The following is a 14,723-nucleotide window of genomic DNA, read 5'->3' as shown; positions in this document are numbered from 1 at the left end:
ACAATTCCCAGGAGTGTACAAAATCACGTGTGACCGGGAAGCAAAATACTATGGCCAAACTGAAAAATCCATCCTCCTATGTCTAGAAGAACACCAGAGGGATATTGCCTACAAAAGAACTAGAGCAAGTGCCCTGTCAAGTCATGTACTGTTTTCAGTAAACCCAAATGATGAAGGCCGTAACATGAGATAAACTGGACAACAACTTCAAACCTTCATATATGCCGTGACAAGGTGAAGCACCGCATAGTCGAGTCTAAGGAAATTGTTATGGACCCTCATCACATAAATAATAACCTTAGTTATAATCTACCGGACTCTTTCAGCACTGCTATCCAATATTGGTACATTCGTGAAATCAGACACACGCAGCAGCCTAACAGTAGAACTTCAACATGGCTGTAGCTACAGTTCAAAGCTAACTGAATTTTATAATAGTCACTTTTATAGTGATACGATGTTTCTTATAGTGCTTATTTGCTTTCTATGTTCCCACACCTGAAGAAGTGGGACAATCCGATGAAACATGTTGCATTTTGAATAAATTTAATTGTTATTCTAGTCTCTGTTCTAGTCAGTGTATATAAATATGAATATATATATACATATTAGGATAACCAAGTAATTTTATAAACTTGGTTATTTTAACCAAGTTTATAAAATTACTTGGTTATCCTAATATGCAATATCCACAAGTTAAAAAAATTTATTACACGAATATATATATATATATATATATACATGGCATATGAGACACTGACATCACTTACATGTCAAAGTGACAAAAGAAAGAATAAACCATTGCATTAACACCATGCTACTCACTGGAACATATCATTTCTCAACAACACAGATCCTGCTGTTTTAAGGAAGAAATATTTTTGATGTTGGAATAAATGCCTTTGGCTGCAGAGCTAGAAGCTCCATAGATTTGTAATTGGGATTATCTGCAGCATAATTAGTATTTCAGCATGAAATGTCAGAATTCTTCTTCTTCACTCCCATTTTGCAAATTCACAGTGTTAATGACAATTAAAACCGACAGCACTACATGCTACCAAAACAAAGTTGCATCTTATTTTTTTACAAAAAAAAAAAAAAAAAAAAAAATCTTATTTCATTTCTCCAAAACCTTTGATGATACTCAGATCACCAGAAATACCTGTACAACTGTTAACAATATATAAATCCTAAATAAGTTTTATGCATTTCAGGTGATGTACCAAAAAAGTTCCCTAGAAATGCTTAAAATGCTATTCATTATAGAATTGATCTCTTACACAGATTCAATTGAAATGCTCCCCCACCCCATTCATTATCTGATAAGTAGCATAATTGCTAATCGACAGATCTATTGTTCGTTAGCTTTTTCTGCATCTAAATCATGATGCCCTTTTGCTTGGACTGCTAGTGAGCTGGACAGTCTGTGATAAATATGCATACTGATGTGACTTATGTCTCCTACATAAGTCCCGGTATGACTCATAAGACTATGACTTAATCCAGCCTGACTAATTTCTCTTATTTAAATCTGCCATTTTGCAGTTAACTGGTGTGTGTGTGTGAGAGAGAGCGTATCATTGCCAATGTCAGTACTGCATATCTCTGACATATGATTACTTTTTTTTTTCCATGCACTTAAGAACTGTACCAATTATATTAATCTGCTGGGTAAGAGAAAGAGAGACAGAGAGATAACCAGTTAAATTAGATTATAGATCCATAATTAACTGTACCACCTCAAAAATGGCTGAAAATTTATTGTATAATTAGTACTGTGAGAACATTAGAGATTAGATTAACTGGTAACCCTGCTCTAGATGATCTTTTTCATGATATTTCAAATTTCCAACAGACAAGGTGGTCGAATTACCGTGTTTTGCCGTGTATAAGATAAACCCTACTTTTTCGAACTCAAAATTATGAAATCGATATTTTAAACATCTCCACTGTCTAATCATACACTCAGTAGGAGGAGGTCCAAACTATTTCTCTCTGAAGCTTTATTTCCATGTTCTTTTGCATAATTGATGACTTTTAACTTGAATTTTGAAGAACATGACAATCGTTTTTTATTTTCAGACATTTTTATGGGCTAGTGCTCAAAATATTGTTAATGCATTAACTTACCCTGCCAACGAGTTGCAGATGTATGAATGCTTTCAGAGTTCTGATTGGTTTATTCAGAATCAGCCATTAATGACGTCAATCAACAGAGTTAACAAAGGCTAGTGATTGGTGGAAGCCTGTTCGCGGGGATAAGGTACTGGCAGCTTCACCACAGCAACCACGGGTCTCTCAACCAGTTATCCCCCCCACACACACACGTATAAGACAACCCCCGATTTTTGGTCTAAAAATTTAAAAAGGTATCTTCTTATACACGGAAAAATACAGTAATCTGTTTCTGCTACACCTGTGATTAAAATCATTTACCAGTTAAAAACTGAAAAATCATCATCATTATTATTATTATTATTATTATCATTATTATTATTATGTGACACCTCCAAGAAGTCCAAAGACTCATCAAGGGAGGTACCTACTCTACAACTATCTGTCTTCACTACTCAATCCACCAACTACAACAAACCGCAACTACACCAATGCTGTCACCAGCCACAACGACCACTAGTATTTTCAAATCTCTTTCACTCTCTTCATTATTATTATTTTTAATTATGCCATCATTAAGTGTAGGGTTTAAAGGATCGCATGTTATTTGTTCCACCCCATAACTTATAGGACACACCTACTGTATGTCATGAATCTGAATTATTAATAATTCGTTTCCAGTAATGAAAGTATTTTTATTCACACTTCTTTCTCTTCCTTATATTTTCCATTCTCCCATGGCTCATTAATGCTGGTTCACATATTTACACGTTGCAGTAAGTCAAATATACCAACCAAATGTAACATTCTCCTTAATTATTGTTTTTAATATATCTTAAAACAAACACATTAGTTTTCTCCCCCCCCCCCCCCCCCCCCAACACTCATATGCAGATTTGGTTACAATCGAAGAACTGTCACAATATGTGGTGTAGTAATTCAAATTCATTCATACATTCATTTATCAGTGACTCTAACAAGAACCTAAGAGCCCACAACTTTCCTAACCATAATACGAGGACACCCCCCCCCACTATGCCCATAAGTATTCTTGTCTGTAAATTGCATGTGTTCTATTGGCCGGCTTGCCTGTTCTGAGGGACGAAAAACCTGAGTTTCGGGGAGATAAAGAGTTTGAGAACAGCAACCAAACCTTGGAGATTCAGTGGCAAGCCCTGAAGAAAACACTGATTGATTCAGCCAGAGAGGCATGTGATGAGATTGTGTGCAAGGATAGAAAAATCAGAACTCCGTGGACACAGGAAGTTAAAGAGGCAGTGAAGGAAAAGAAGAAAACATATCAAAAGTACCTGGCAAATAAGACAGCTTGTGCTCTTAGAGAATACAGAGATAAATGTAAGAAAGCTAAACACTGTGTAAAACTGGCTAAACAAAAGTCATGGGAGGACTTTGGCAAGAACATAGAAAATAAATATCAAGAAGGTGGCAAGATATTCTGGAAGTTCTTGAAGAAGCTCAGAAAAGGAGGAAAAAGTGCTGTAAAAGGAATTAGAGATGACAAAGGTGACATGAAAACAGGAGAAAAAGATATCCTTGAAGTATGGAGTAATCACTTTGAAAAACTGCTAAATGAAACAAGCAGTGATGACAGCACAGTGGTAAAAAACACTAATCAGGCATGCAGTCAGGAATACATATCCATACTTGAAGTAGAAAAGGCCATCAAAAGCTTGAAATGTGGAAAGGCAGCAGGAGTAGATGATATTCGGCCAGAAATGCTTAAATATGGAGGTTTAAGTCATACAGTGGTTACATTGCATAGTTCAGAAGGCCGGGACAGAGGGACGAATTCCAGATGATTGGAGTAGAGCTCTCATAGTACCCATGTTGATAGTTTATTTTTCACTTGGTTAGACTATAATAAATTTAGTTTAATCCTTTATCCAAGTGTGAGCAAACAAAGTTTGTGCTTGAAAGTATCTTCAGGACTGGGGTAATGTATTACAACACCGGGCAACTCGTTGCAAAGGTGGTTATGGGTTGTTATCGTTGCATTATGGGAGATACTGAGATAGGAGTGATGTTATCTTGTTCCACCTTTGCAACGAGTTGCCTGGTGTTGTACTACCTTATCCCAGTCCTGAAGATACTTTCAGGTGCAAACTTTGTTTGCTCACACTTGGATAAAGGATTAAACTAAATTTATCATAGTACCCATATATAAAAAGGGAAATAAAACTGAATGTGAGAATTATAGAGGCATTGCATTACTGAGTGTTCCTGGTAAGATATATATGCAAGTATACTTGAAAAAGGTTGAGAAGGATTGTGGAAGAGAAGCTTGGTGAAGAACAAATTGGATTCAGGTAAAACAGAGGCTGTCAGAATCAGATTTTCACTTTACGACAAAGTTGAGAAATCATGAGAATATAACAAAGATCTGTATTTAAGTTTTGTAGATCTGGAAAAGGCGTATGACAAGGTGCCAAGAAAGAAGCTATTCAAAACGCTAGAGTTATATGGTCTCAATGGGGCATTATATCAAGCAGTACTTAGTCTTTATTTGAGTTGTAAGTCAGAAGTTAGAATTGAAGGAAGTACAGGAAGATGGTTTAATGTTGAATCTGGTGTCAGACAAGGATGTACATTATCCCCTCTCATTCATTATCTATATGAATCACATTATGAAGGAAAGTGGTATTAAACCTGATATCAAAATTTTAGGTGTTAATCGCAGCTATTTGCTTTATGCGGATGATGTTATACTTCTAAATAAATCCGCTACAAGTCTGCAAGATTCTCTGACTAAATTGAATAACTGTTGTAATAGATATGGTATGAAGGTCAGCATTAAAAAGACAAAGACAATGAAAATAGGCAGAAACATTGAAAATATCAACTGCATTGTGAATGGAGAACTTATAGAACAAGTAAAACATTTCAACTACTTAGGCACGATTTTTAGTGAAGATGGTAAGATAAATATGGAAATAGACAACATAATCAACAAAGCTGGTATGGTAAGAGGTCATATGAATAAATTTATATGGAATAAGAGAGAAATTAGTCAAAACATTAAATTAACTGTATACAAGACAGTGTTGAAACCAATTTTAACTTATGGATCTGAGAGCTAGGTTAGAAGTAAAACACTTGACCAATGACTAGAGACTGCAGATATGGGAGTCCTAAGAAAGAATAGGGTCATGAACAGATGGCATCAATGGCAATATCATATTAAAAACGAAGATATTAAGAAAGAGCTTGATATTGTCAGCATCCAGGAATGCATTAGCAGAGCTAATCTCAGGTGGTATGGTCACTTAACAGAATGGGAGAGCAAAACAAGTGTTCTCTGCCAGGTTGGCAGAAAAAAGATCCAGAGGAAGACCAAGATATAGGTGGATTGATACAGTAAAAAGTGCCTCAGAAATATAAGACCTGATAACATTGGAGTCTTGACAATTAACAGACTGATCTGGAGGAAAATTGTAGATAGGAAGTTAGTAAGATGTAAATTTTTCATGTAGTACTATCATATCCTGTACACCCCTTGGGGGTATATATATCAGGAATTTGATGATGATGATACGACGAAATAATATGATGCTAGAAGTTACGTCCATCAAACTTTGAAAATTCTGCAGTTCAAAACAACAACTGCACTGTAGTCATTAAAATTAACTTAAAGTTTTAAAATTTAGGCAGCATTTAGGTCATGCATCTCATAATAATACACAGGTATATTATTATGAGTATGTTTATATTATGAGTATGTTTATGAGTATATTATTAGCCTGTGTATTATTATGAGATGAGCAAGGGAATTGCTAGCTCCTCTGACCTGACTGTTTATTTTAAGCCTCAGTTCTGAGAAGGTGCCTAGGAGTGGAAAGAGGGCAAAATTCCACTGCATAAAGGAAGCTCCAAGACAGGTAGCAAATCAATGGCTAATCAATATCTCAGGAGTGACGGTTAACATATTGGACAAGTCGGTAAAATACAGAATTCAAATCTGGGTGGACTGGATCGTACTTTATAGGGGCCACATGGTTTTTTGTGAGATGGATAAAGAAAATAGTTACATTTCCTTTTATCATTAAATTGTAAAATGGTGATTGTTTATTGCAAAGTCCAGCAGTGATACTGCTGGACTTTGCAAAGGCATTTGACAGGATACCACATGAAACTCTGTTGCATAAAGTGAAGTGAATGGGTGATGGATATGAAGCTGGTGATTGGGTAAGAGGGTGGCTGTGGGTGATTAGTGGTGTATGCAGGGATCAGTATTTCATCTGCTGCTGATGATGAAATACTGATTTATTATTTAATAATGTCAGGAATGATTTAACGGAAATATTCAGTGTTTGCAGATGATGCAAGGCTAGTAAGAGCCATAGTCGATAAAGATTATGATATAGAGATCCAGCAGGATGACTTAAATAGACTGGTAGCACAGGCAAAGAAAGGATAATGGCTGCCAGTTGAATATGGCCAAGTGAAGGGTCATGCTTTTTAGGATGAAGAGATTACAAGCTGTGTACTACACTGATTGAACTGAAATACAGGAAATTGATGAGGCCAAGGTTTGGCCTGAAGGATGCGGGATAGGGAATTGAAGTTTACAGGGCATGCTGCAAAGGTGGCTAAAACAGCATATTATATTACATTATGTGGTTGTTGAAGAATACATAGACAAGAAGAGATAAGGAGGTTATTATTCTCATTTGAAGTAATGATTTAATAAATAATTCAAAGGTGGTGAATGAGTGGAATGAGTTGACTGAGGTGGCTGTCAGTTCTTCATTGGTGAATCAGTTCAAGGAGAGGTATGATAGGCACTATGTTAATAATGGTTAGTTTCTTACTCTGATGGTGTGTGGAGGTATGATAGGCATAATGTGAATGATGTTTCTGGGCATCCCGTAATCAGTCTTTGGACTCCATGGAGATACCCATTAAAAATATTAATGCCATCTGTAATGAGGTGAAAAAGAATGGACATTATAGAAATATTTAACTTATTAAAGGGATTGACATAGGATGTTACAAGATTGATAAATAAAACCTTTTCAATACATGGCAGGGAGGGAAAGAACAACAATAGTGAGTGATCACTTCATTTCTTTGTACACATTTCTATGAACAAGTCAAAAAGTCAGTGTAATTGTAGTCACACTAATGATGCGCTTATGTGATGAGCTCAAGTTGTCTATTCAATGTTAACTGCACAAACTGAAAATCAGATAATTAATCTTATCTCTTTGAAGATCAGAGACATGTGAGGAGATAATTCTAATATGGAAAGTAGCTAGACAAGCAGATAACTTTCTGTTTCCTTTCAAAAATTTTTAAATTTCTATCTAAAAATCATTAAAGATATATTTTTAATGTCTGAATTCATTATTTTGCAATAATTTTCATTTGTGTGCGTGTGTATGAGAGAGAAATGGGACTGAACAAACTCACCTGCATAAATTCAAATATAGTTTTGTTATAACCATTATCTTCTAAATAGTATCCATATACATAAGAACCACAAAGTACTCTTCGAGCTCGCAACAACTCTAATACTGCCTCTTCCAAGAAATGCATTTCTAGTTCTGCTGCAACTGGATCTTCAACAGTTGAAACCAATGTTTCCATTTTATCTTGGGCTGCTTTAAGTAGAGGTTCTTCAAACTAAAAGACAAGAACAAAATGATTGCTAGATAATAATGAAAGATGCCAATGATGATAGATTTTTAGAATAGGTGATTTCAATTTAACTTAAATTTCACCATCAGTATAAAAGAAAGCAATCAGTTTGATGAATAAAAACTGTTCTCCATAGAATTCAATAAAAAAAAAAATTAAAATCAAACAGTTGAAATCACAATTTATTAAAATGACGTCAACTAACATTTCATTTGCATCATTATTAATGAGAAACTGGTAAAAATATAAGCTAGAGTTATTTAGCAATGATTTCTACTAGTTATCACATTAAAATGTTTGAAGACTAACAATGCTTTAGAGAGTAAATATACGAGGGCTGTTCAATAAGTAATAAGACTAATTTTACTGTCGCGAAACCACTCATCACAATATTAATTTCTGTGGAATAAAGAAATGTTGCTGTCTGTATTAACAAAAGAGGTTGATAGATGGTGTACGTGGGCTGATGTGCCAGAGTGTCACGTGACTAAACGCAAGCTTGTTTCGTCCCGCCTACGATCCGCGACCAGTCGTCAAAATGGAAGCGTCCTTGGAACAGCGTCATGCAATTAAATTTTGTGTGCATTTTCAAAAATCGGTATCGGACACTTTTAACATGATACGTGAAGCTTTCCACGATGAAGCAATGTCGAGGGAAAGTGTTTTTCGCTGGCATAAAACTTTTAAGGAAGAAAGGCAAAATGTGGAAGATCTTGAACGTGAGAGAAGACCTTCAACTTCCATCACAGAGACAATGATCAACACAGCAGTGATTATCATCAAGGAGGATCGTAGAATTACAGTACGCCAGCTGCATGTTGTCCTGAATATTTCTGTGGGAAGTGTTCACTCAATCATGGCTGAACATTTGGGACTGAAACGTGTCTGCATCCGATGGATTACCAAACTCTTGACACCGGAGCAAATGCAGCATCGAGTGGATATGTGCACAAAATGGAAAGAAAGACTGGAACAAGAAGGCAACAACTTCTTAAAATGCATCATTACAGTAGATGAAGCTTGGTTGTATCACTATGACCCTACAATGAAACAACAAAGCAGTGAATGGAAGCATCAGTCTTCGCCTACCCCCAAGAAAGCAAAAACTGTAAAATCGGCTGGTAAAGTTATGACCATAATGTTTTTTTTGACTACAAAGGCATTGTTTACCAACATGCTATAGAACCCGGCAATACTGTAAACGGCTCATACTATGCGGATGTTTTACGGACAATGGTACAGCACGTCAAAAGGAAGCGTCCATTGCTGAAGAATGGCTTCTTATTTGCACCACGATAATGCAAGGCCACATATTGCTGGTTGTGTAGTGGACGTTTTGCAGAAGAACAACATAAATATCCTACCACACCCTCCATACAGTCCTGATCTCGCACCGTGCGATTTCTGACTGTTTCCTCAGCTCAAGAAACCACTAAGAGGTCGCCATTTCGAAAGCAACAAAGCATGCGTAAAAGCTGCGGAGGCAGTTTTGAAAGAACTCTCAAAAAAAGGACTTTCATATGTGTTTAAGAAGTGGACGCAACGTTGGGACAAATGCATCGTGTCTCATGGTAGTTACTTCGAAAAAGACCATGTAAATGATGACGATTAAAGGTAATCTGTTTTCTGTATAAATATAGTCTTAGAACTTATTGAACAGCCTACGTATATTAAATATATTTAACCCAATTCTCTGAATTGGTGACATCAATAGGATATAAACAAAAATACTTTAACTCATAACTAGTAAGTAAAAAAATAAAATGCAATAATAACTACTATCTTGAAGTATATTATATATCTTATATAATGGAAGTATCGCACTATAATGTAAGATACTTCCATTACAGCAAGGTCTGTTGGGCAAATAATAGTAACATATCAACATTATATTTTAATTTGATCAAAGTAGATTAAGCACTCATGGCATATTATATGTAGTTCCAAGTTATGCTGCCAATTGTTTGCATTTGACTAAGTTGTTTAAATCTCAGCACCAGCAGAGTTCAACGTGAATGGGAAAAGGGTAAGATACTTCCATTACATAAGATGATCCAAGACAGATAGAGAGAGTGAATTTATAGAAATCAGTATCTCTGGAAGGTCTAAGATCCAGATCTTGAAAAAGTTGGTAAGGATCTGGATTCAGGATTAAGTGACTAGGATTATTATTCTCTATTAATTTTAATTATTTAATGCATTGACTCACATCATTACAAACTAAATGTAACTTATTATGGATATTATTTCTGAGAAAACTCCCATGTTACTCCTCATAACAAACTATTATATTTACGGCTATTTTGCCTGCTTCTGTTTAGGAGCCCCTGTTTAAATGTCATTGGCTTTTTTACTCACGGATTCTTAGGGCACTGTAGATGTATAATTACCAATAAATATATGTAGCATAAAGGAAGAGAAATTTACACATACCTTTTTCTGGGTGTTGTGGCCTTTTCTTCTTTCTGCAATGTCCAAAATACTGTGTGTGTGTGGGGGGGGGGGTTAGGCAATGTGGGAGAATTAAATAGAAATGGAAAAAATCTGGGTTTTTTGAATAATATATATACAGGGTGTTCGGGATAAATTTGACATATTTATAATTAATTATATTTTTCCGTAAGTTACATGTATTAACACACACTTCTCTTCATTTAAAAGTTTGGACCCTTCTTCATTCATATACAAGATGTCAGAAAGGATGGATAGCTGGAACCCACCTGAATCATGGAAGAGAATAACTTGTATCATGATGATTCGTGCCCGCCATCAAAATAAGGATATTATGACTGCTGCCCAATGCTCCCTGAATACAGTAAAAACAATCAGGCATGAACTAGAGACTTGAAATGGTGACTACGAGGATGTAGCAAGAAGAAAGATCCCTAGCAGACGATCTGATTGCGTTCGTACAGCAGAATTCCTCGCAAATCTGCAGGAACAGGTGTTGAAGAACCCTGGCATTGGAATTCGGGCTTTGTTCGTGGAGTTGCTAACTGTAGTCAAGCCCTGGATAACAAGGGTAGCCAATGGTAGGCCGTATGTATGGCAGCAGGATTCGGCCCCTTGCCACACCTCTGGGAAAAGTCAAAAATGGTTGTCTGAAAATTTCTACGACTTCACCAGTCCAAATGTTTGGCCTCCAAACTCCCCAGACCTTAACCCCATGGATTATTTTGTATGGGGCGCAGTTGAAAAAGACACCAATCGCACTTCCAGTAATACAAAAGCCCAGTTAATGGATAAAATTAAAACAGTTTTTGCGGCCCTTCCCAGGGAGACTGTATCATCAGCTTGTTCGAGGTTCCGAAGCAGAATTGAAGCTGTGATCGATGCTAATGGTGGTTATTTTGAGTAAATCTTGTTGATAGTATTGTAATTAACTCTGCCTGTAATGTTTTTTTGTCAATTCATTAAATTTAATAGATACAAAGAAGATTTTCTTTTTCCTTACGAAACTGTCAAATTTATCCCGAACACCCTGTATATATATTATATTATATTATTAGGGATGGGTGGAGCATTTTTTTATATTTATATAGCGTGGGAAAGGGTGAAGGGGTTGAAAACAGCAACTGTTTTTAGAGGGGGGGGTTGATGGGGTGCGGTCCGTTTCGACTATGCTTGGTAGTCGTCTGAACACATGGAGGAAGTGGATGCTATGTCAGGTCGGGTAGGTGCTTCTGCTTTTGAAGTGTTTGTGTTACCGCCTATTGGTCGGGGTTGCGACCTCAATTTATGTTGTGAAGCTTCCAAACCTCGGAGATTATGTAGGGCCTGTGGATGTTCGACAAGGAGATCGACAAGGCCATCATAATAGACAGACAAGACAATGAAACAATGCTTAGAATATTGGAAACAATAGCCATAAAATGTGGCACGAACTCTATCAACATCCACAGGCCCAACATAATCTCCAGGAACATGCTAAAAGTGGCATGCAAGAAAAGAACATAAAGGCCGCATATAATTAGATTTTAAAAGAGAAAACTTTTTTTTTTTAACGGTAAGTCCTACACATAAGATGATGCTCATTCTATAGTACATGATGTGCTGATGATGGGCAGAAAGCAAAATGTTGAGTATAAAAATAGTCCGTTAACATTATATTTGAATAATTGTAGATTAGTAGACTATTCTTCTTAGTAGACGATGTCAGCTGCTGATCTCAGGGTCAGGATGTTGGGCTCTGGTCCTCATTTACACTCAATTCTCACTTATGGCTCCAAGAAGTTGGTAGTGCACACCAGCGGTCACACCCCAGTAAACTGCCTCGGCTGGTGGACTAAACTAAGTGAGGGTATCAGCAATATAGAATGTTGTAAATAGGGAATGTCAACCTTTATGCGCACGAAGTCTGGAATGGCCAAGATGGTAGAAGAATCAACACATATTTATCTATTGTCAACCATGAAACACACCATGTCACAATATGAAGTTAGAGATGTAGTTGAGACCCCTGCAGCCATCAGTTCTTATAGCTACAGGGAAGAAGAGCTTGAAACCAGGAAGTGTAAGACAAGAACTACTAAGGTAGTGTATGAAGATAATATCCCAAACCCTCCAGGAAACCAGGAGCAATCTCTTGAAAATAGTAACATGGAACGTCAGAACACTCTATGAGGCGGACAAATTAGGCAACTTACTCTAGGAATTAGAAGTGATGAAGGCTGGCTGATATTGCAGGTATAGGTGAAGTGAGGTGGACAGATACAGGCATAATAAGAAGAAAATATCACACTATAATCTACTCTGGCAGTGACTTACACCTTAATGGAGTAGCGCTTGTCCTAAGTAATAGAATTGCAAAATCTCTACATGGATATTGGCCCATAAATGACAGAATCATAACAGCCAAAATAACTGCACAACCATTCAACTGTATATTATCAGGCATATGTGCCAACCCAAGACCACCCAGATAGAGTTGGAACAATTTTATGAAGACATCCAAACTGCAATCTCTAGTGCTAAGTCAGATGACATTATTATAATGATGGACGACCTAAATGCAAAAGTGGAGAAATGGTGGAAGCCAGTTCAGCAGAAAAGTGTCCATGAAAATACATGTAAAAGAGGCATAAGGTAGAAATAAAACATCTGTGAGAGAACAATCCCCAATTAACTGAACAGCATCAAGCATTTTTATTATAATATGCAAGATGAAAGATTAGGAAGTGGTAGTGTTGCACAAACTTTAGAAGTCAGATTGTTAAAATTGTGAGACATCAAAACAGATTATGGCAATTGGAAGTTTGCTGGAAGTTTATTTTGCACTTGGTTAGACTATAATAAATTTATTTTAATCCTTTATCCAAAGTGTGAGCAAACAAAGTTTGCACCTGAAAATATCTTCAGGCTGAGGCAAGGTGGTGCCTCTGTTGGCAACTCGTAGCAAAGGTGGACCAAGCTCTCATCACTCCTTGTCTCATGTGCTTTGCATGATGGGAGATACTGAGACAAGGGGTGATGAGAGCTCGGTCCACCTTTGCTACGAGTTGCCAACAGAGGCACCACCTTGCCTCAGTCCTGAAGATATTTTCAGGCGCAAACTTTGTTTGCTCACACTTGGATAAAGGATTAAACTAAATTTATTATAGTCTAACCAAGTGCAAAATAAACTTCCAACATCTTACTCTAAATCCAGAGTAATTTAATAATAAGGTGGTAAACGTTGGCAACTCATATAGGTAAATATGACCTCTCCATTGCTTCTGTATTAGTGTCACCACTTCTGCTTCTGCCTCCCATTGACGAGACCTCAATAAAGGTCGAAACTGGTCTGGGTAGTGGCCCTTCCCTTAATGCACAGCATTATACATTTCTGCAAGGAGTGATGAAAGCTTGGTCCACCTTGCCTCAGTCCTGAAGATATTTTCAGATGCAAACTTTGTTTGCTCACACTTGGATAAAGGATTAAACTAAATTTATTATAGATTATGGCAATAATGAGGAGTACCTTGACATGCTGAAGAAAAGAGTTTATGTTTCCCTTTTATAAGGCCTTGTTCAAAATGCATGTGGTCAATTGGGCACAGATCTGGTTGTCTGGATTTCAAGAGAATGAATAATGTCTTGAGAAGATTCACTAAGTCAGTGTCTAGTCTCTGGATTGTGGAATATGGACAAATTGAGGAAATGCCAATTGCAGAACCATTTGAATAGATTTAAATAGAAGAAGCGAGGATATGACTGAAACTTAAATGGCATGTTAGCAAGGGAGTGAGGAACAAGTTCTTTGCATGGTCGGTAAGTGGAATATGTTGCTCAAGAGTGTCGTGAGTGCAAAAACTGAATGAGTTAAGACACGATTTGATGATCTTTTTTGCATGAAAGAGGAAAGTTACTACTGGTGTGCTCAGAGATCTGGTTTAGGGCCATTACTATTTATTCTGTATGTTAATAATATGGGGGAAGATTTGGATGGGAATATTCAGTTGTTTGCAGATAATGCAAAGTTGGGACGAATATGAGGGTAGAGCAGATGTTCTTCTTCTAAGATGGCCTTACAAGAAGACTTGAATAGATTGAGTGAATGGGCATGGAAGTGGGGATATCAGTTCAATGTTGCAAAATGTAAAGTTTTAAAATTTGAGAAACAAAAATGGGATGCAGAATTTACACTTGGTGGTAATATACTTTTGGAGGTGGGGGAAGAAAGAGATCTTGGGGTGATTGTGGAAAAGGATCTGAAATTTAGAGGACACATTGCCAAAATTGCAAGGACAACACACAACGAATTCTGGGAATGATATGTAAGATACTGACTTGTAAAAGTAAGGAGATTTTGATTCCATTGTATAAGGCCTTGATTAGGCCACAAATGGACTACTGTGCACAGATTTGGTGATGTAGTTTTTAAAAGGACAAAGAGATGTTGAAAAGGTTACAGAGGCAATTGACTCTGGAATGTTGATTATGAAGAAAGGTTAAGAAGATGCAATTTACAG

General features: G+C 36.8%; 1 protein-coding gene across 2 annotated transcripts in view; it reads right to left on the bottom strand.

Annotated features, from left to right (window-relative positions):
• LOC150093130 (ankyrin repeat and IBR domain-containing protein 1-like) overlaps positions 1-14,723 on the bottom strand; it is a 424,458-nt gene that overhangs the window by 91,813 nt on the left and 317,922 nt on the right. For both annotated transcript variants that reach the window (XM_090413306.1, XM_090413307.1), the window contains exon 16: positions 7,546-7,758. In XM_090413306.1, the coding sequence (XP_090269432.1) occupies positions 7,546-7,758 (213 nt within the window). The remainder of the gene's footprint in view (positions 1-7,545; positions 7,759-14,723) is intronic.

Source organism: Typopeltis vanoorti, chromosome 24 (assembly GCF_054136105.1).
Source record: "Typopeltis vanoorti isolate ZY-2024b chromosome 24, IOZ_Tvanoo_1.0, whole genome shotgun sequence".
Taxonomy (NCBI): Eukaryota; Metazoa; Arthropoda; class Arachnida; order Uropygi; family Thelyphonidae; genus Typopeltis; species Typopeltis vanoorti.
Note: the sequence above shows the minus strand (reverse complement) of the source record. Positions and strands in the feature narration are given on the sequence as shown.